This window comes from Solea solea, chromosome 8 (assembly GCF_958295425.1).
Source record: "Solea solea chromosome 8, fSolSol10.1, whole genome shotgun sequence".
In the NCBI taxonomy this organism is placed as follows: domain Eukaryota; kingdom Metazoa; phylum Chordata; class Actinopteri; order Pleuronectiformes; family Soleidae; genus Solea; species Solea solea.
The window spans coordinates 16,971,171-16,992,012 of NC_081141.1; the positions used below are offsets into that span (position 1 = coordinate 16,971,171).

The 20,842-nt window shown below is 40.4% G+C and overlaps 2 protein-coding genes across 3 annotated transcripts; one reads left to right on the forward strand and one right to left on the reverse strand.

Annotated features, from left to right (window-relative positions):
• Nucleotides 1-2,922: 2,922 nt before the first annotated feature.
• c7a (complement component 7a) lies at nt 2,923-9,404 on the forward strand. Of its 2 annotated transcripts, XM_058637268.1 has the most exons (19): nt 2,923-2,941; nt 3,067-3,122; nt 3,336-3,397; nt 3,489-3,567; nt 3,699-3,840; nt 3,931-4,075; nt 4,190-4,328; nt 5,538-5,681; nt 5,775-6,018; nt 6,428-6,541; nt 6,637-6,803; nt 6,902-7,130; nt 7,345-7,516; nt 7,667-7,754; nt 8,065-8,197; nt 8,273-8,461; nt 8,550-8,643; nt 8,746-8,933; nt 9,037-9,404. In XM_058637268.1, the coding sequence occupies exons 2-19, from the start codon at nt 3,117-3,119 to the stop codon at nt 9,219-9,221; spliced, it is 2,520 nt and encodes an 839-aa protein (XP_058493251.1). In that variant the 5' UTR covers nt 2,923-2,941; nt 3,067-3,116; the 3' UTR covers nt 9,222-9,404. The 2 variants fall into 2 exon arrangements, with proteins under 2 accessions (XP_058493251.1, XP_058493250.1); XM_058637267.1 differs by lacking the exon at nt 2,923-2,941 and having other exon boundaries at nt 3,000-3,122.
• A 1,372-nt stretch (nt 9,405-10,776) lies between these two features.
• Nucleotides 10,777-19,192, reverse strand: rgs7bpa (regulator of G protein signaling 7 binding protein a). Its single transcript, XM_058635129.1, has 6 exons — nt 18,230-19,192; nt 17,188-17,354; nt 13,311-13,441; nt 12,387-12,531; nt 11,980-12,050; nt 10,777-11,807 (listed from the first exon to the last, which is right to left on the reverse strand). The coding sequence occupies exons 1-6, from the start codon at nt 18,377-18,379 to the stop codon at nt 11,716-11,718; spliced, it is 756 nt and encodes a 251-aa protein (XP_058491112.1). The 5' UTR covers nt 18,380-19,192; the 3' UTR covers nt 10,777-11,715.
• Between the last annotated feature and the right edge of the window lie 1,650 nt (nt 19,193-20,842).

Genomic DNA, 20,842 nt, shown 5'->3' on the forward strand with positions numbered 1-20,842 from the left:
TATGGCTTTTTTGGCACATTTTGGACGACATACTAACCTATGACTTTTTTGGCACATTTTGGACGACATACTAACCTATGACTTTTTAGTCACATTTTGGACGACATACTAACCTATGACTTTTTTGTCACATTTTGGACGACATACTATCCTATGACTTTTTTGGCACATTTTGGACGACATACTAACCTATGGCTTTTTTGGCACATTTTGGACGACATACTAACCTATGACTTTTTTGGCACATTTTGGACGACATACTAACCTATGACTTTTTAGTCACATTTTGGACGACATACTAACCTATGACTTTTAAGTCACATTTTGGACGACATACTAACCTATGACTTTTTTGGCACATTTTGGACGACATACTAACCTATGACTTTTTTGTCACATTTTGGACGACATACTAACCTATGACTTTTTTGGCACATTTTGGACGACATACTAACCTATGACTTTTTTGGCACATTTTGGACGACATACTAACCTATGACTTTTTAGTCACATTTTGGACGACATACTAACCTATGACTTTTTTGGCACATTTTGGACGACATACTAACCTATGGCTTTTTTGTCACATTTTGGACGACATACTAACCTATGACTTTTTTGGCACATTTTGGACGACATACTAACCTATGACTTTTTTGGCACATTTTGGACGACATACTAACCTATGACTTTTTTCGCACATTTTGGACGACATACTAACCTATGGCTTTTTTGTCACATTTTGGACGACATACTAACCTATGACTTTTTTGGCACATTTTGGACGACATACTAACCTATGACTTTTTTGGCACATTTTGGACGACATACTAACCTATGACTTTTTAGTCACATTTTGGACGACATACTAACCTATGACTTTTTTGGCACATTTTGGACGACATACTAACCTATGACTTTTTTGTCACATTTTGGACGACATACTAACCTATGACTTTTTTGTCACATTTTGGACGACATACTAACCTATGACTTTTTTGTCACATTTTGGACGACATACTAACCTATGACTTTTCTGTCACATTTTGGACAACATACTAACCTATGACTTTTTTGGCACATATTGGACGACATACTAACCTATGACTTTTTTGGCACATTTTGGACGACATACTAACCTATGACTTTTTTGGCACATTTTGGACGACATACTAACCTATGACTTTTTAGTCACATTTTGGACGACATACTAACCTATGACTTTTTTGGCACATTTTGGACGACATACTAACCTATGACTTTTTTGTCACATTTTGGACGACATACTAACCTATGACTTTTTTGTCACATTTTGGACGACATACTAACCTATGACTTTTTTGTCACATTTTGGACGACATACTAACCTATGACTTTTCTGTCACATTTTGGACAACATACTAACCTATGACTTTTTTGGCACATATTGGACGACATACTAACCTATGACATTTTTGGCACATTTTGGACGGCATACTAAACTATGACTTTTTTGTCACATTTTGGACGACATACTAAACTATGACATTTTTGACGACATACTAACCTATGACTTTTTTGGCACATTTTGGACGACATACTAACCTATGACTTTTTTGTCACATTTTGGACGACATACTAAACTATGACTTTTATGTCACATTTTGGACGACATACTAACCTATGACTTTTTTGTCACATTTTGGACGGCATACTAAACTATGACTTTCTTGTCACATTTTGGACGACATACTAAACTATGACATTTTTGACGACATACTAACCTATGACTTTTTTGGCACATTTTGGACGACATACTAACCTATGACTTTTTTGTCACATTTTGGACGACATACTAAACTACGACTTTTATGTCACATTTTGGACGACATACTAACCTATGACTTTTTTGTCACATTTTGGACAACATACTAACTTGTGAATTTTTTGTCACATTTTGGACAACATACGAACACGTTTACGGACACTCATTTGACTGAACAGGAAGTCTGCCATTTTAAACAGGAAGTGCCCTATACCTTTGCCATACGTTGCCCGATTTTTGTTACATTTTGGACGACATACTAACGTATGACTTTTTTGTCACATTTTGGACGACATACTAACGTATGACTTTTTTGTCACATTTTGGACGACGTACTAATTTATGGCATTTTTGTCACCTATGACATTTTTGTCACATTTTGGACGACATACTAAATTTAGCATTTTTGTCACATTTTGGACTACTTACTAACCTATGACTTTTTTGTCACATTTTGGACTACTTACTAAAGTATGGTATGTTTGTCACAATTTGGAAGACATACTAACGTTTGACTTTTTTGTCCCATTTTGACCTTATTTTGACCTTATTGTGACCCCTGCAGAATATGGCTCTACCTAAACATCCCAAACATCCTGCCTAACTGGACATTTTTGAAAATAAAATAACTGTGTTCCAGTTACATGTGAATCTGGCTGGGTCTTGTTGTTATGAAAGCTTGCCAACTGGATGTTCTGGCACAGTTTAGAAGGGCACGACTAATTAATGTTATTAATTGCACCGATGTTTTACCTGCAACAGGGGACAATGTCTTGCAGTAAGAAACTAATGTTTGCTTATTCATAAGTGAGACAGCAGCTGCAGCAGGACAGTGCAGTGCAGTAGTTGGGGAGACTGGGGGAGTGTCTGATATTTTAAGTATCACTATGATTCATGGCAGGGGTCGCTGCTAAAATATTTTCTGTTCTCTTACACAATACAGCAAACACACAGCTGTTGGTCTTAAGACACTGCATTAACTTGTATTTATTTGGACAGCCTAAACAAACAGTATCCCTCACCTAAACCAAATAGCAATTCAAGTCTTAGCCCCAAACTTAACCACTTCCTCAGAAATGAGATTCTGCCTCACTGGACCAGGTTTTAGTCTCCATGAGGACTACTGGTCCTGACAAGGTTAGGGTTTATGCCAGAGAAACACACACACACACACACACACACACACACACATACACATGCGCACAGTGAAACCTGATGACTTCCTTGGAATTTCTTTTTTTCTTTTTTCTTTTTTGCTTTAGTAAAAACACAGCGTCTCAAAGCTTCTTTAAGACTCGGCTCTTTATTCACCATGAAGGTAAGTCGATTTTGAACTTAATAACAGGGGGGATGACATTTTTCAGACTTACTGAAAGAACTGAACATTTAATGTGCAGTGTTGTACGTGATTGAGCTCTGATTTAAATTAAATATTTTTATACATTTACTAAAAACTTTTTAAACATATTGTATCTACATTTATTTTATATGAACGCTGTAGTTACACTCTCTTCTCTTCTCTTCTCATCAGAACATTTCACAACTCTTCCCAACCGCCTTGCTATGGCTGCTACTGCTGCTCATTCGCAAAGGGTAGAGTTTGTTTTCACTCATAACATCATATTATGTCTCAAATATGCCGTGGCTATGTTGAATTGATTCATATTTCATTTCCACTTCCAAGGTTTTGCGTACAGAGGATTCATTGCCAGTGGGGGCCTTACGGTGACTGGTCAGAATGTGATGGCTGCACCAAATTACAGGTTTGAAGGATGAGTTACTCAAATACTAATACTCAAATAATGTAATAATAAGCAATAATGTACAAATACAGCACACATGTACTGTAATTGTTAAGTCAACTTGTTTCTGGATTACATCTGCTATGTTACAGACAAGAAGCAGAGCCATGGTTGTTTATGCACAGTATGGAGGGAACCCTTGTGATGGAGAACCAACTCAGACCAGGTCCTGTGAAACCACACAAGGCTGCCCTCTAGAGGATGGCTGTGGACACAGGTTTCGCTGTCGATCTGGTCAGAAATAAATCTCCTTTCACTCCTTTGATGATATCATATTAAGTTACAATCACTGACCTGTCTGTCTAACTGCCCATTGATCCTTAGGGAAATGTATTAGCCAGTCCCTGGTGTGCAATGGAGACCAGGACTGTGAGGAAGATGGTCATGATGAAAGTGTCTGTCAGATTCAAAAATACATTACATGTGCAGTGTCAGCTCCCCCACCTAACATTGAACTCCTAGGACTTGGGTAATTGACAAATGTTGATATCGTTGCATTTGTTCACAAACTCAAGCACACAAAAGCAGGTGCCATACACACATATTCATAATAACACTGGGATGACTTTTATTGCCTCTGTAGGTTTGATGTGGTGTCAGGGACGAGGAGGGCCAGTGTCATCAACACAAAGAGCTTCGGGGGTCAGTGTCGTCGCATTTACAGCGGCGTCCACAATAATCTTTATCGACTGCCCGTCAGTACTATCCGCTACAGCTTTATGGTGGGTCTCTCTTCAAACACTACAATTGATAGTGATATTTCACACACTGTCTTATTATAATAACAACAACAATAATAATAATAATGATAATGATAATAACAATAATGCAAAACAAGCAGTTGTCTAAAAGACCTCATGAAACATCATATTTCTTACTCATTCTTAAGGGGAATGTGTAATGTTTCTTTAGCTGCTAAATGTAACTGCAACAAATAGTCAGCCACTATTACTGCCAGCCTGTTGCTGAGCAGATATTCCATCTGTTGAAAGTTGATCAAAATCAAATCAAATTTTATTTGTATAGCACCAAATCACAACACACATCATCTCAAGGCACAGACCTTACAAACCAACTAGATCACACAATGAGCAAAGGACTTGGCGTTAGTGTAGATGCAGGAAGAAATCTCTGAATCAGAACCAGACTCTGAGATGCGCAGCCATCTGCCTTGGACAGCTGGGGTGAAAGAGGGAAAATGGGGGACAGAGGAGAGGAGGAGGGTGTGTTGTGTTGGGGACGAGACTGAAGCAAGGGACCAGAAGCAGCTGTGCAACAGTTCTACTAACTACTGTCAAAATAATTTATGGTATAATAGTGTTGTGCAAGGGACTTTCTGCATGGAGTTTGCATGTTCTCCCTGTTTCCTCCCACAGTCCAAATACATGTGGTGTTTACCAGGCCTTCCTTCTGGAAATAACAACTGGTGGTGAGATGATGGAGCAGAAAGAGACTCCGCTGACACAAGGCTTGCGTAGAACAAAGAGAATTTATTGTTGCAAGCCAGTATCCGTTGGGACCCTGCCCTGTTTTCTCGTAAACCACACATTTTAAAAGCTGTCTGACATCATCAATTTCATACATGTTATTTGTTGCTCCCAGACAGGTCTTCACATCCTAGGCTGACGTTCTCATGCTCTTTTTACCTTTTGAACATACATTTCCAATGCATGACAACACATTTTGAAAAAAGCAACATGTTTTTGGGTTTTATTTCATTACAATTCATTTCATACGTGTATGTGACGACCTCCTTTGGTCCTGTCAGAATGACGGATTCCTGTTTCGTATTTTCAGCATACTGCACGTCTTCCCCGCCTCATAACAGGATGTCCAAAAATAAGAACTAGTCAGATACTTCACATGCTACATATGTGCTGTTTACACATGCACTGTTCGTGTAAAGCTGTTGCTCACACCTTTGTTCTCAGGTGACAGCTCAGAATGACTTCAGCGATGAGATGTTCACCAGTGAATGGCATTATGTCAAGGACATTGTCACCAGGGAGAAGGTTACCGGCACAACAAAAGGACATCGGAATTACGACTTTCATAAGACTGTTGATACGAGTCAGGTTTGCAGCAACATGACATTTTGCTCCATCACGCCCCAGAAGTACAATCAAAGTAGAAAATTGCGCCAATTCATTTTATTTCATTTTTCACAGACCCACAGGCTTCTGGTTCTGAAGAATGACATAGAGGTAGCTCAGTTCCAGAGTAACTCTCCTCAGTACATCCCAATATCTGAGAGCTTCTGGAAGGCGCTGGCCAAACTCCCATCTGTCTACGACTATGCGGCTTACAGAAAGGTTTTGGAGAGGTTTGGAACACACTACCTGTCTGAGGGAAGCCTTGGAGGCTTCTTCAGAGCTGTCATCGGCATTGATGAAGAAACTGAAAAACACACAGGTGAGGATTCAAATCAAATCAATCATCAGCAGCTTAGTGACAGCCATAAATCAGCCACGGTCAGATTCAGCAATTGACCCTTCTGTCCAAATGTCTTTCTATCTTCATAATCCTCACTTCATCTGTCTTCTGTTGTAATATACTGCATATAATAATACTAGCCTGTGTTTCAATTGATATATCAAACATTATTATAAATGCAACTAACTTTATTCTCATCAAATTATGACTTTTTTATATTACAACTGTATTCTCATTATATTACGACTTTTTTCAGTTTGGCCCTAACACTTTTAGGACTAAAATGACAAGTGTATTGTCTTAAAATAATCTGTATTTTTTCTGGGGCCAAACCAAAGTGATGTGCACTTCTATGACTAACTTCTTTTTGTTTCTTTCTGATTTGCAGTTTCTGAAAGCGAGGACTATCAGGAATGTTCAAGGACTAAACGCTGGATCCTTATATTCCCAATAACCATTGTGAAATGCAAAAGTGGTCAAAGTCACCACAGCTCAAGCAGCGGTTTAGTTTCATACTAATGCACATAGACATCCTACATTTTAGAAAAGCCCTTGAAATGTCCAAATTATGGTCTGTGATCATCTCTGCCTTAACAGATAATGCCAGGACCAATACCATTAAAGACGTGGAGGTGGAAGGAGGAGGCATCGAACATATTGCAGGACTGAAAGCACTGAAGCTCAATGATCCAAACAAGAACTGGGAAATGTACTCAAACTGGGCTGACTCTATTAGATATTTTCCACAGGTCACAAAACAGAAGGTGAAGAAAAATATAAAAAATGTTTTTGAACCTGAAATGTTTAAATGCAATGTTGGCAACCCTCCATTTTGACTCACTAGTTTTCATTGTTGTTTCAGCTGCGGCCGTTGTCAGAGCTGGTGAAAGAGGTTCAATGTGCCGGGGTAAAGAGGCTTTACCTTCGCAGAGCCATAGAACAGTACTCTGTGGAGAGTGACTCCTGCCACTGCCGGCCCTGCAGCAACAATGGCCTGGCTGTCAGGGATGGAAATGTATGCAAATGCGTCTGTAAGCCCGGCACATCTGGACTGGCCTGTGAGAAGGGAACTGAAGCAGAGGGTCAACAGGGTGGGTGTTGCTTATCAGACAGCGTCTTTACTACTACTGATCTCATCACGGCTTTGAAACCCAGGGAAATAACATGCATGAGCGGGGATGAAACAGGAAAAAAACTATATTAAAGTCATAGAGTCCTGAATAAGCTCACACATGAGCTGCATAAGTCTTTTGGTTTTAACATGTGTCTCTGACTTTCATATCTTCATTATATCTTCATTCCAAGGAGTGATTCATGGTAGTTGGTCTTGCTGGTCCGCCTGGTCATCGTGCACTACGGACCGAAGATCGCGAAGCCGCTCCTGCTCTAATCCTACTCCTCAGAATGGGGGACAACACTGTATTGGAGAAACCATGGAGAGATCTGACTGTGAAGACCAGCAGCTGCAATATTTAAAGTCAGAACGACTTGGAGTTTTACAAATAATTGCATTTTACACTGAAATAATAACAGGCCTAGCCAGTCACTGCAATGCATATTTAACACAGTTAGTTTTTATGTAGATTTGTGTCCAAATGCATCTGCAACATCAACTCTTCTTCTTCAGAACCATGGAGCCTCAGTGCTTTGACTTTACTCTCACTGCAAGTCAGAAGTGTGCGCCACCGCCTGCTCTGATCAATGGCTACATCCTGGTAAAGAATTGACTCTTCACTGTGGAACATATCTTAGTACCTTAAGTACACTAATCGTAACTAATTGCTCCTCTCAGGTACTGGGTGTCACCCAGAATGCAACAGAGCAGTGTTACGCATCATGTGATTTACTTTGGCTTAACATAACTCGGCCTAAGATTACAAATCAAGATTTCAATAGAGGGGAACACAACCCAGTCATCTTGTCTCTTCAGCACATTTGACCTTCTATTATGACCTTAGTTTTGTCCTTTGAGTGTTTCTTTAAAATTGTGCGAAACCTAATTAACTTGACATGATTATTTCACAGGACCCCAAAGACATTTACCTTGTGGGTAGTAGGGTGGAGTACAGCTGCACTGAAGACTTCTATCTTGTTGGTCACGCCATCCTAGAATGCACTGCTGATCTAACCTGGTCTGTCAGACCTGGACTGTGCACAGGTGATAACCTGCAACCAAAGTTTAAAACATTTAAAGCAAGTCATCACTCTCTTAAAATCTGACTTTTCTCTGCAGTCTCAAGGTGCAAGATTGACTCCCTTGCAGATGATGTCATAGCCTCTCCATTAAAGCCAGTTTATGGCATAGGGGAAAGCGTCACCTTGTCCTGTCCACAGGGTAAACAGCTACATGGAGAAAGCACAGTTAAGTGTGATCCTAGTCTGAATTTTTCACCAGACCCTGCAGCCAGTAAATGTATCCCAGGTAAATGCTGCTCTGGCACCTGCTTGTGTAACACGATTTCACTTCAAATATGAAACATGAAATAGTGATTTCTATTTTTTTTCCACAGTCCATATACCACAGATTGCTAGTTCTGTAAAATGTAAGCCATGGGAGAAGTCTTCCAGAGGGAAGTGTGTTTGCAAAATGCCTTTTGAGTGCAGGTATGTTTTATATTCCTCAATAGGTTCACATCAATTCTTACAATCTATCTATATTGTTGTTGTTATTATGTTTGATTAAGATAACTATGTTTTTGTTGCTAGTTCTTCTTTGGAGTTGTGTGCCACGACTCAAGTGGGTAGTACACGATCACTATTTCTGAGCGTGTGCAAAGTGCACGCACTGCAGTGTGTGGGGAAAAACATCCGAGTAGCAGAAGATAGCACCTGCGATTGGCCGGAGCGCAACACAACAGGCTGCATCAACTGTCACGTGTGGGAAAGCTGTGATGGTAGGGACGTCCCAGTTTACCATCAACCCAAACTCATGTACAGTTGCAATACTTTTGCATACTCATGTGTAATAATTATGGTCATCCATTACGCTTCTCGCAGATCAAACGAACGAGTGTCGCTGCAAGGAGTCTGCAGATTGCTCAGCCCAGGAATTCAATGTGTGTGTTCGTGTTGGGGAGGATGCAGCTGCTGCTGTTCAGACCATGAGTGAGTGTGAAGCAGGACTCCGCCGATGTAAAGGAGAAAAGGTGTCAGTGATCAGTGTCCTGCCCTGCACTTCCTGAAGAGAAGCAGCAGGGAGAAGTGGAGTTGACTGAATGGCCTGAATACACATCTATTTTCAGCTGTTCATTCCTTATATTTTCAATAGATTGTACTTCAAATATCAACTCTTAGCAAACTGTTATGCACGTGTAACACAAAATGCAACTATATCAAAACAATTATAATAAACAGCAAAGAAACTGCCTTTTGGTTTTGTGTTTTTTCACAAATCCAGCCCAAATGGATGGATGGTATCTACAAATATAACATCTGGTTGTGAAGCTGTTTCAATGGCATCTTAAGTTGTACGCACAAAAGAAAAATGAACCTATTTCACCTATTGGTCTAATTCAAAAGATGTCATTTGCTCACTGAACCAGACAGATGATGTCTCTTTCTTTCGACCACTTTATTTCTTACCATCTACAAAAAAAACAGTGGTGGCAGATGTGTGTCCTTCAGTGGGGGAAAGGACAAATGTTAGATATAAGCTGAGGACTTATTACACATGCTCATTCCACTGTAACTTGTTGCTACCTCCCCCCTCCCCACAACAAGGAGCACACAGAAACGAGCGCAGCAGCGAATCGAAGACTCTCAAGGTAAAACTTTACATTAAAGTACATTTTTAGACCAGTACTTTTACTTGTACTTGAATAAAATGTTATGAAAATAGTGTTACTTTTACTTTAGTAGAATATTTCCGTACTCTTTCCACCTCTGATACTTAATATTATTGTGTTTTGAAAACAAGAAGGTCATTAGATACTTGGAATCAGACCCACACTGTATGATTTCAAACATTATTTTTGTGAGCAGTACATAATGAGTCGGGTTCTCCCTGTAATTTGTCTCCATTGTTTGACAGTGGTAGATGGAGGGTGTATTGATAGAAGCTGCTTGGCTATATCCATCCATCCATTTTCTACCGCTTTATCCTCCACAGGAGGGTTGCGGGGGGTGCTGTGCCAATCTCAGCTGACGTAGGGCGATAGGCGGGGTACACAGGGCCACATAGAGACAAACAATCATTCACTTTCACAATCACACCTACAGTCACTTTACTTTACAGTTTACCTAATCCCCATATTGCATGTTTTTTGGACTGTGGGAGAAAGCTGGAGAACCTGGAGAAAATCCCACACACACTGGGGGAGAACATGCAAGAGTGCTAACCACTACACCAAGTGTGGCCCTGCTTGGCTATATGTTCCAGGGAAAGGCTGATCGCCACCACCAATCTGATTTGATGTTCATGAGTAAAAAGAAATTTGAAAGATTTATGAAAAACACAGTCAGCCGCTAGTTTACTTGAGTTAAAAAAAAGATTAAAATAAAGGTTAAAAATCTTGATTCAATGCTAGGTCTTTTTTTTTTCCCCTTCAAGAATCTGGAAACAAAACCTGCTTGCGATAGACACAGAAATAGCAATTTTCTTTTTTTTTTGCCAAAATGCAAACCGATCAAGCAATGTGGACCAGTATGATATAAATGTGTCGTGCAAGTTTGTCTTCTCATGGTTTGTCTCCACCTAGTGGGCATTTTAGGAACCTACAAAGAGACACATCAGTGAGTTTCAATAACAAAAGTTTTATTAACAATGTAAAATGACCTATATCAGCTTGGACTAAAGTACCTTCACTGGGCCCTAAACATTGATCGCTATCTGAATTAAGCAAGACCCATGCTGTCTGCCCTCTGTCTGCACTGACTGCCTCACACAGAGGGGTTGCTCATATCATACCGTGATACTCTTTGCTTGTCAACTTCACCTTTGAAAATAATTCAGAGAGCATTGCGTAAAGATTATGTGTACATACAAGTTTAATGTCTCAATTTATAGATAGATATTGTGTGCAAAGAAGTTGTCTTTATGAATATTGTATCATCTATTTCATTTTGAAGCTGAAAAGTTAAAGTCGGGTACAGGTTCTTGGTTTATGGAAGACTAAATTAAGTACATTAAGAAGAAAAAAAAAACAGCAACAAACAGAAAACAGAGACTGTAATACACAACAAACGTACTCTGCACGAATCTGTCACCTCAGCTCAGACAGACAAAGGCATAACTTCGTCTTTGCGACCATCCTCAAATATTCTTATGGCATCTTTTCTTGAGATATCCCTTTATTTCCAACAAAAACTGACTATTATATTCCCTTTTTAAAACATTAATCCTCACTTCATTCGCTCAAGTTTGTGGTAGTGATTGAACATGGACCTCGCATTCCCTTTGACACCAGACATGCAGATATCGGACTTCATTTACCAAAAGAAAGTCTGTTGCAAAATATCTTAAAATATATGTTCATGACTTTTGTTTTCATTACATTGCAGTTACAATTTTTTCTTTGTATTACAAAATAAAATTATAAAATGGGTAGCCTTTAAAAAAAAGAGAAAGAGACAATTTATTTGAAAATGGCAGTAATAGAGTGGTGGGAGACACAAGTGGTGAGGGACAGTGGGTCATGGTGTCTTTGTTGCCGCCTCCTACCCACGAAGGCGGGGCCCTTAGCTGGTTACCAGGCAACAGAGCCCAAAGAACCGCCTCTTCCTCTGTCGAACCAGTGGGTAGGGAGTCAGGTTGAGCAAACTGCTGTCATCTGGACACAAGAAGACGTTGATTGACATTGTTGCCATGTCAGATATGTTTGTGTGTGAAGTAAGTTACTCGTAATTCCACTCAATTCTCCTCAAGTTGTTTGGCAGTAAGTCAAATCTTTTTTTTTTTATTTACTTTACTTTGACGTGTGTGTGTCAAAGCAAAAGTCTTACCTTGGTTCTTCAGTGGTAAAGGCATTGTCTCCCTGAGTTTACTGAGAAGGTTCTTCATTTCCCTCATATCTCTGCAATTACACAAAAAAAGTTATTGTTTATTACACTGTATTTGCCTTATTATTCAGTATTATAGCTATATCTTAAAATATCCCAAATGTTACCTGATGCAGTATTATCATTATTGCTAGAAATTCTATTTATTTGTATTAATAGCAAAGCGCAGCACACTCAGCAGCTGCCAAAAACATATATATAGTGTTTTGTGAAAGTCAAGCAATGAGTCATTATAGTTTTAGAAAACTAAGAAATTACTCACTTGCATCGTCTGCAGATGTTTTTGTGCTTTGACCAACATGTACAATCATCCACACCATGGATAAACAAACATATTTTCGTCCACTTACTTTTCTATGTTTTCTATGTCGGTGGCCACCAGCCAGCAGAGCTGAGGACAGTCAGTCGGGGAGGAAGACGTGTCCTCCAGGATGGGAATGTCTGAGCACTCCTCCATCTTAGTCTCAACCCCGGGTGGGCCGCAGGATTCTTTCCCTGCAGCACACAGAGTGCAGCTCATCTCAAATATGTGTTACCATTGGGAAGGGGGGGGGGAAATCTGAATGTTGAATCTTGAATCTTTAGGGGCTTTGCTGAACAAAATCAAGAAAAATGTGGCAGTGTTTCATGTGTGTGTCCTGTGTCTGACTCTGTTCCTGCTGTTTGAGGTTTCCATAAATATATTCAGTGTAACACTGTGCATCACAGAGTCAGCCCTTCATTTTTAGGAGGACATAAAAAAAACATCACTTTCAGCCAATAGTGGAGATACGGGACGGGAACCTACATATCTGACCACAGACTTATCAAAAAAGATTTTAACTAGGTGTGTGAGTGAGAGTGGATGGTTGTTTGTCTTTATGTGGCCCTGTAATGGACTGGCAACCTGTCCAGGGTTTGCCCCGCCATATGTCAGCTTGGATTGGCACCAGCAACCTTGAGCTGTGCTTCAGGAAGGGATTTTTCTTCTACAGCTGATTTTATTAGCTAAGCACTTTTCTAATAAATTGAAATGTTAAAAAAAAAAAATAATAATAATAAAAAAAAAAAAAATGTTGTTGAATTTATTCAGGTTTGTTCTGCAGACTCCTCTTTGTAGTGCAACAGCAATGGTTTAGTTCATTCATTTACACTGTGGTTTGTATTTTAAATTTTGGATTTTCTTGGTTGTTTCTTTTTCAAATGAATTTGAAACAAAAAAGAAGAAATAAAGCACTAAACACACACACACACACGCACACACACACACACACAAGGCGTCTTCATTTACAAACCTTTCCTGTGGAGCTGCAGGGAGCCCAGCAAGCAGACAGACTTGAGCATCTCAGTGATGTACATCTCCAGACAGCACTGCAGCTGGATGAAGAGCCTACAGATCTCAGGGTGGATCTCCCCGTCCTCTGGCCTGAAAAGACACACAACTTAACTCCAAGGACTAAAATGGCATGTGGAAAAATCAATAAATAACAAGTGCAAAAGGTCCAAAGGTAAAAACCAAAATGACCTTTTTAATATTGCATCACCATTACTGATCCACGTTATCTCATCTAGAGAAGTTATTGTGGTTTGACTCACCAAATTGTAAGTTCCATTACATGACGAATGTCAAATTGTGCAGTAGTGTAAAGCTTCTACATCCTTAAAGCTACATTACATCATAAATATCCAAGTGTCACTAAGATACATTGAGTTTGAAAACATCTTTTCTTTTTCTCTTTCTTACAAATATGACTAAAAGTGCTGGCAGCACTGTCAGTCTGACTGCAAGTGTTTATATTAAAATGATCTATAAGCTGAATATTAGCTCTAAAGCCTTCATGACATCAGCTCATGTTAGAGGGAGAGTTGAATTTAAATTCAGAATCTCTACAAATAAAAGCTCTCGCATGCAAATGAGCCGTGGGATTTGCAGAAATGATGAGTAGAGAAGTTATTCATCGGCTTGTTTTTTTTTGTTTTTTTATTTACCCCGAGCTGATGACTAGCTTTTATGAGACACAGTGGTCACTTCATGGCCACATAAATGTGATGATCAAGGGGAAACTATGACAGGTGATATTCAGCAGGTGTGATATCACATGGGAAAGTGACAGCGATGAAAGGTGTGAAACTTGCACCTTGTCCAAATATTTTCTTTTCACACAAATCATGCTGTTGCGTTCCACTTTTACACGCTTCTACTTCTCATCCCTGTCTCATCAATGCTCTCCTGCTTTCCAGCGATCCTGTAGCACACTGAAGAAGCCCTGCATCACTCAAACCATTCAGACACACTGGCTTTATTTGATTTAAACGGGAATGATTTTAACGGTAATGATCTGTGCCGTCCAATACGAACTCTGTGTCTAGTTGTAGAGACGGACATGGAAAGAAACGGAGCAATAGGGCTGAGCTTGGGGAAAATATCCAACTGTCCTTTTTAAGCCAAGCATTTGGTCAATATTCCCTGTGGAGCAGATTTTAAACATGACGGAGCATTACAGCTTGAGACACCTTTAAAATATAACATGCTGCGTTGAAATGCAAGGATGAGAACTTTAAGATAGAAATTGTTTTGTAAATGCATGAATTATTATTATTTTTAATCAGGGAAGTAAATAGATATAGTGGTTAGCACTCGCTTGCCTTTGCAGCAAGAAGAATGGAGTTTGCATGTTCTCCCCCGTGTGTATGTGTGCATGTGTGTGTGCGTGTGTTTTCTCCGGGTTCGCCGGTCTCCCCCCACAGTCCATAAACATGCAGATTTGGGGATTAGGTACATTCGGACAATCTAAATTGACTGTGAGTGTGAGACTGGATGGCTGTTTGTCTCTATATGTGGCCTTGTGATGGACGGGCGACTTGTCCATCACACCTGAAGCCCGCCTTTCGCCCTGTACTGTATGTCAGCTGGGATTGGCGGAGGATAAAGCGGTAGAAGATGGATGGATGGATGGATAGATAGATGAAAAATATATAAATAAATAAAAAAGCTGTGACTGTGTTTTAAAAAAAAGAAGAAAAAAAAGCAATATTACAAATGAATTATTCCAATAAGAATATGATAGGACATCCTTGAAACCGGTCTCTGACATTGAAATAGGTAGATGAAAACCACAGATAATAAAGAAGATGTGCTATATGTATATATATGTATATATATATCACTTATCAATACTTTCCATTTGCAACACAACTGTATAATTACAAGCCACATATTGGAAAAAAAGGAATAGTGCAGCTTCTCCACAGTAAACTGACTGCACAGTTTCTTCAAAGACTTAAATAAGATGTTATTTCAGCGTTGTTATAAATGCCTCTGTGCTGAGGATGTTTGTATGACGCATGCCTCTGCGTGACAGGAAATATTAAGCAGACATGCAATACATATTTACGGGCTTACCATATGAGCACATCACGCACATGCACTTCAAAGCGCGTACGTGAAATGGAAAAGATTTTCTCATGCATGTAACAGACAGTGAAGGATATGCATTCTTAAATCACTGTAAGATATAGCACGTGGATTAATTATTGAGTTAGGAAATGGGCTACAGAGCAGAGAACAGCTTACATCTAACTCGGGAAATTATCATTGGGAGAACATTAAATGGTTTCAAAAATAGGAAATATGTCATGTCTAAAGAGCCTTGTGGGCTTTAGCTCCAGTAAACCTGAAGTCCAAATCTTTCTCTTTGTCTCATTCTTATTTAAATATAACGTTGAGGTCAGCTGGTATCTTACTGAGGAACCTCAGTTGGCTCGGCCTCGCTTTTCCCCTCGTCCACTGGTACCAGTGTAGAAAAGATCAATGCAGTTAACTAAGAATTTTTAACCATAAAACAATTATTATCAACCCTTAGTGTTCACACGGCACCCTTGGAATAATACACAACTCCTTGTATGGACATCCTGGGGGTGTGTGTTTATAGGTCACATATGCATGCTTTGTTGTTGAGTCAAAGTTATGACTCATTTTATATCGCAAATATATATATTTTTAAATGGTAGTAGCGATAATTGTGCAGAAGTCACAAAATGGACCGTTTATCTTTTATTTTTGCTGATAAAAATGAGCCAAGCGAACTTTGAACTGTCACGTATTTCCAAATTTCACAAATGAGTACTTTTTGCTCAGGTGTGTTTATATCGTTGGTGAAAATGAAAAAAAACAAAAACTTTTTTTTCATCAGATTGCCTATAGGTTGTGCTGCAAAACGTATATAAGACTCTATATTGCACATTCTTACAGCCTCTGTTTATACCTTTTAGCATAGTGATGGGGAAAAAACAGCCACTTGTAATGCTTTTCAAAGCTTTTCAAACTTCCTCTGGTAGAATAAATGACAAAACAAACAAACACTTTCTTGAATACTAAAATAAAACCCAATATTTCAGGTTATTGGTTGGTGGGGATTATGTGTATTTGGGTGAAATTACCTAAATGACAATGACAATATGATTTGTGATTTAATTGTGTGTGTACAGTACAATCTTCACTGTGTTGCAATTATTTAAAATGTGATGGAGCATTACACACATCACCATCACGAACAGTAACTACTCTTACAAAGACAACAATTGTTTTCAACTTTTCAACAGGTTTGACTTTGAGATTTTTTAATTTGCAGTTGCATTAACTTGTAGCCTTTGTGATTTGCTGATTGCAAGGGTTCAAAAAGAGCAATATTGATTTGAAATTGGTGAAATAATGCCAGTAGCTTATCTATGCACATACAGTAACATACACACGAAACAAACACGCTGCATACACAGAAAGCCAACAATCTAAAAGTCACTGACTCCACATTATTGTTATAATTATCTTCCACTTCCACTCTGCTTTGTACATTAACGTTTTAGGGCCAGCTAATGGGAAGTGGTCAGTTACAGTATGCTGTTGTGATTGCTTCCTGGTAGAGCCCCCCTCCACACCCACCCCCAGCAATTAGAGATGTCATGGTTTTTAAAAGCCGGTCTCATGTTCTGTTTCTCCAAACTTTCCCCACTCCACTACAAACTCACTGAGACGAGATTTTCATTCGTAGAAATGTGCCTCTTTACAACTTTAGGCGCTGCAGAGTTGCAGAGTTACACATTCACCACCACGGACAGGTCTTAGCGAAGACACAGATTTCAGCACCATGGACAGCAGCTGCACGCCAAACTCACCCCGATATCAAGGAGAGACTGTGATGCGCCGATCTCGCCATTTCACAGCCTTTAGTCCGGGTCTTGAGCATTTCGGCCCGTAAAGACGGGCAGTCGACAGTGATTTCGCCAATGGAGATGACCAGTTCCCGGTACAGAGCCACGAGTGTGTTAAATTCTTGAACGATCTGTGAAAAACACACACACACACACACACACACACACACACAAAAAGCAAGTTATCTCTCTGAATAACCAAAGTCAAATAAGCACCAAACAACTACAGTTGGCGTCCTTCTCTGGTCACTGCAGTAAACTGGAGGATCCCATGAAAACCAGTCACTTAAGACAGAAACGCATCCAAGTCTTTCACTATCTTTGTTTCTTTCTTTCTTTCTTTCTTTCTCCACTCTGGGGACAAATAATCTACCAGTTCAAGTGCACGGGGATATGTTTCAACAGAAATTGCACAAAAGCCAACTGGTGTCTGAAAGAAACATGGATATAAAAACATTTTTTGTTATGAAATACAGTCCAGTTTGTATTATTATTGGCAGTTTATTGGCAATGCCCCCCCCAACTCCTACTATAACATCCTGCTGAATAAAGGTGCACGAGCAGCGAGTCTCCATGACGCTCACTGATGTATGAAAGGGTGAAGCAGGCATATACATATGATCCCTGCTGCCAGAATCTGTCAAAACACACGACATCTGTGCCACGATCACGAACACCTCTGTGGATGCAATCTTGCAATTCGGGCAATTTTGAAATCCGCTCAAATCACCTTGTAGCTTCCAACACTCGCAGAATGCAAATCACTCATCATCATAATCTGCACGCCGAGATGATCTGTTTGGCTTCACAGCCGACAAAGCAATGCAAATGCATACAGCTATTTTTAGGCTCCCGGGCCGGGTTACAGTCTTTAACAGCTGTCGCCTGTGTATCCTGCATCCACGGGATAGCCGAACATCCTAGCACAAAGAAATCCTGGGATAATAACAATGCACCCCCCTTTATAAAGGGACAGCATGCAGACATCGACGTGTCGCAAACCTACCATTCTGCAGTCGGCCACGGCGCGCTGGGCTTTGCGGGTACTTTCGGTGCTCTCCCTCCTCTGTGGGTCTCGGTAAGGAGGCTTGCCAATCTGGAAGATGTTCCCGGCGGATCTGGGGCGGTTTTTGCGCCCATTCGATGCAGAACTCATGCATACACATCCACTAATAAAACGGCTCTAATACAGAACGGTTTTGTCTGATCCCCCCACCAAACTCCAGCACTTTTTCCCTCACCACCTGGCTTATTCTCTCCCTCTTTTTTTTTACCTCAGACACACCTCTGCTTTGGTTAAACCTCGACTGTGGCGATTGCCCTCTCTCACGTTCCTCTCCTCTAGTGTGAGAGGAGGCGCAAATATTTTCCTAGACGAGCCTCGGAGCGCAGAGAAAGTACCGGATGAGCGCCTTCGACTCCTCTCTCCGCATCGCATTGACTGCAACGGGGCGCAAGTCACCTTCACTCCAGCAGCACACGGTGCACAGTGAACACTTCACACCCAACCCGGAGTCCAGCTATAGCTGCGGCGTCTTCTCTAACGCGCCGATGTCGGGAAGAGCCGATCGCGTGCATTCACGGGTTTCCTCCAGATGCAACCATGTTTTATGATTGCGCGTTTCCATTAAGCACAAATAAGAAGGGAGATAACGATCTGTTTCCTCGCGGCACAGCTTCCTCACCACAGCGACGATGCCAACAATGTCCCCACTGACAATCTCACTGTCGACAATCCCAGTTCGAGGGGAGGGGAGGATGGGTGGGGGGGAGTCTGAATGTTCCCACAAACAAAAAACTTAATTCCTAGTATCGCGTATCCCTATTCGTCTCCCAGTTGTGTGTTTACTCCACTGTTTTCCAGCTACTCGGCCGGGCCCGTCTCTAACCTTGGAGAGGCAGACAAGACGAGCAGTTGCTACAGGCCCCTACGTGGCTCTGTGGCTGCGAACACTGCGCACCCAAAGGACTGAATACTAATCAGGCCTGTTACTCTACAGTCAGAGTCAGACCCCCGCCTTGAGCTGGAGCTGCAGGAGCCCCTTTAACGTCTTAGATCGTGCAATGACCACTTTGTCATCACCCAAGAAGTGGGACGACAGCACACACTTAGTTAGACAGTGGCGTGCACGGACAAGGCACACCTAATTATTAATTGGAACAACTTACATATTTATTTATTATCACTTATGCAAACAATCAATGGGACCTCAGAAAAAAAATTCTCCAAAATAAAAGTATAAAAAAGTGTCTGCAGCCTCTCAGAAATGACAACTTCCATGTGGTCAGAGGGTGAAAGGTCAGATGAGCGCCTCATGCCACACGGTGATGTTTGTGTGATGGCACACTGTAGGTGTGTAAATGAGTGTAAAGGCACCTGAATTCATTGGCAAATGAATGACTGTTTGCACTTCCTTGCTTACAGGAATAACTAATTAGATCAATTTCAGTTGACATTAAGGAATGCAAAGGAAATCAATGAATGTATACGTTTCGGAAGTGCACAGCAAATAAACGATCACGGAAGAGAATAGAACGCGGGAGACTGTTTATTGTGTTTTATTCTTGGATATGGTGACGTAGAAGAAAGTGCTTTGGAGCTAACGCGATTATACCCCCATCTCATCATGGTAGTAGCTTCTTTTTTTTTTCTCAGATGTTCATTATTTTATGATAAACAAAAACATTGAAGATTTGATTTCATCGTCAATGCCACTCCCATACTGAGAAAGCCAGTCCTTATCCTGGAGGAGCAGAGTCTGTTCTTTCCATAGAATAAACTAAAAGTGACACGTTGTAGGATTTCAACCTTCGCCAGAGCCGGTACTGAAAAACGTACCAGGTACTATCGCTAATGGAAAAGCAAAATAACCATGCCGTGCCGAGGCAAGTAGAGTCGCCACATGTAACTTCTGGTTTTGGGCAAATGCAGCAACCAAGGCACAGTATTTATTGAATGGATGTTATGGCAGAAGCAACACAAATACCACAGAGTGATAGAATAAGAGGCTGCACAAGGAAGAATATTGGTCTGGCTTTCACTTTTGCTTTTGTTCCACTAGCGCAGGGAAACTTGACTGAGGGACGACCTTGTCCTGTCCTTGTCCTGTTACTGTTGGACTTTTAAGTGTAAGTAGTTTGCTTATCATCTATTTTAAGTGTATTGCAATCTGCTTAGTGTCAGGCCGTTATATTGAAAACATCTCATCCTCCTGTACATAAATCAAGTGATTCAAACAATGAGCAATATATTCTATAATGTGGGGAGGGGGGAGGGGGGTGCAAGCCATGTAAACTAAAGACTATCGTTCTTTTGTGTTTTTTGGGGGGGTTAGTTTTCATTTCTAATATATTGAAAAATAAAACAACGTCATCGTATTTGTGTAAAATGCTATAACATAGACTACTGTACCTGACATCTGAAGGTATTGTTGGTTAGGGTTAACCCAACATATATTTTCTGACATTTATAACAAACAGTACCGCTTACCAACTGTGGTACCAACCTGAGAGCCACTCCTACATTGTGTAACTTTAAAATTAGATTGCTTTAATCCAACACATGATTGTCTCAACCACAGGGGGGCAAAATGTCATGTCTCAGGAGCCGTAGGTGAAG

What these genes read in the sequence shown, in the direction of transcription:
- c7a (XM_058637268.1), top strand. An exon ending in TCACCACAGCTCAAGCAGCG is followed by an intron (nt 6,542 to 6,636) that starts GTTTAGTTTCAT and finishes CTGCCTTAACAG; the next exon opens with ATAATGCCAGGACCAATACC. An exon ending in CAGCAGCTGCAATATTTAAA is followed by an intron (nt 7,517 to 7,666) that starts GTCAGAACGACT and finishes CTTCTTCTTCAG; the next exon opens with AACCATGGAGCCTCAGTGCT.
- rgs7bpa (XM_058635129.1), bottom strand. Translation starts at nt 18,379, where the DNA reads ATGAGTTCTGCATCGAATGGGCGCAAAAACCGCCCCAGATCCGCCGGG. An exon ending in CCGTGGCCGACTGCAGAATG is followed by an intron (nt 17,355 to 18,229) that starts GTAGGTTTGCGA and finishes TGTTTTTCACAG; the next exon opens with ATCGTTCAAGAATTTAACAC. An exon ending in TTTACCACTGAAGAACCAAG is followed by an intron (nt 11,808 to 11,979) that starts GTAAGACTTTTG and finishes TCTTGTGTCCAG; the next exon opens with ATGACAGCAGTTTGCTCAAC.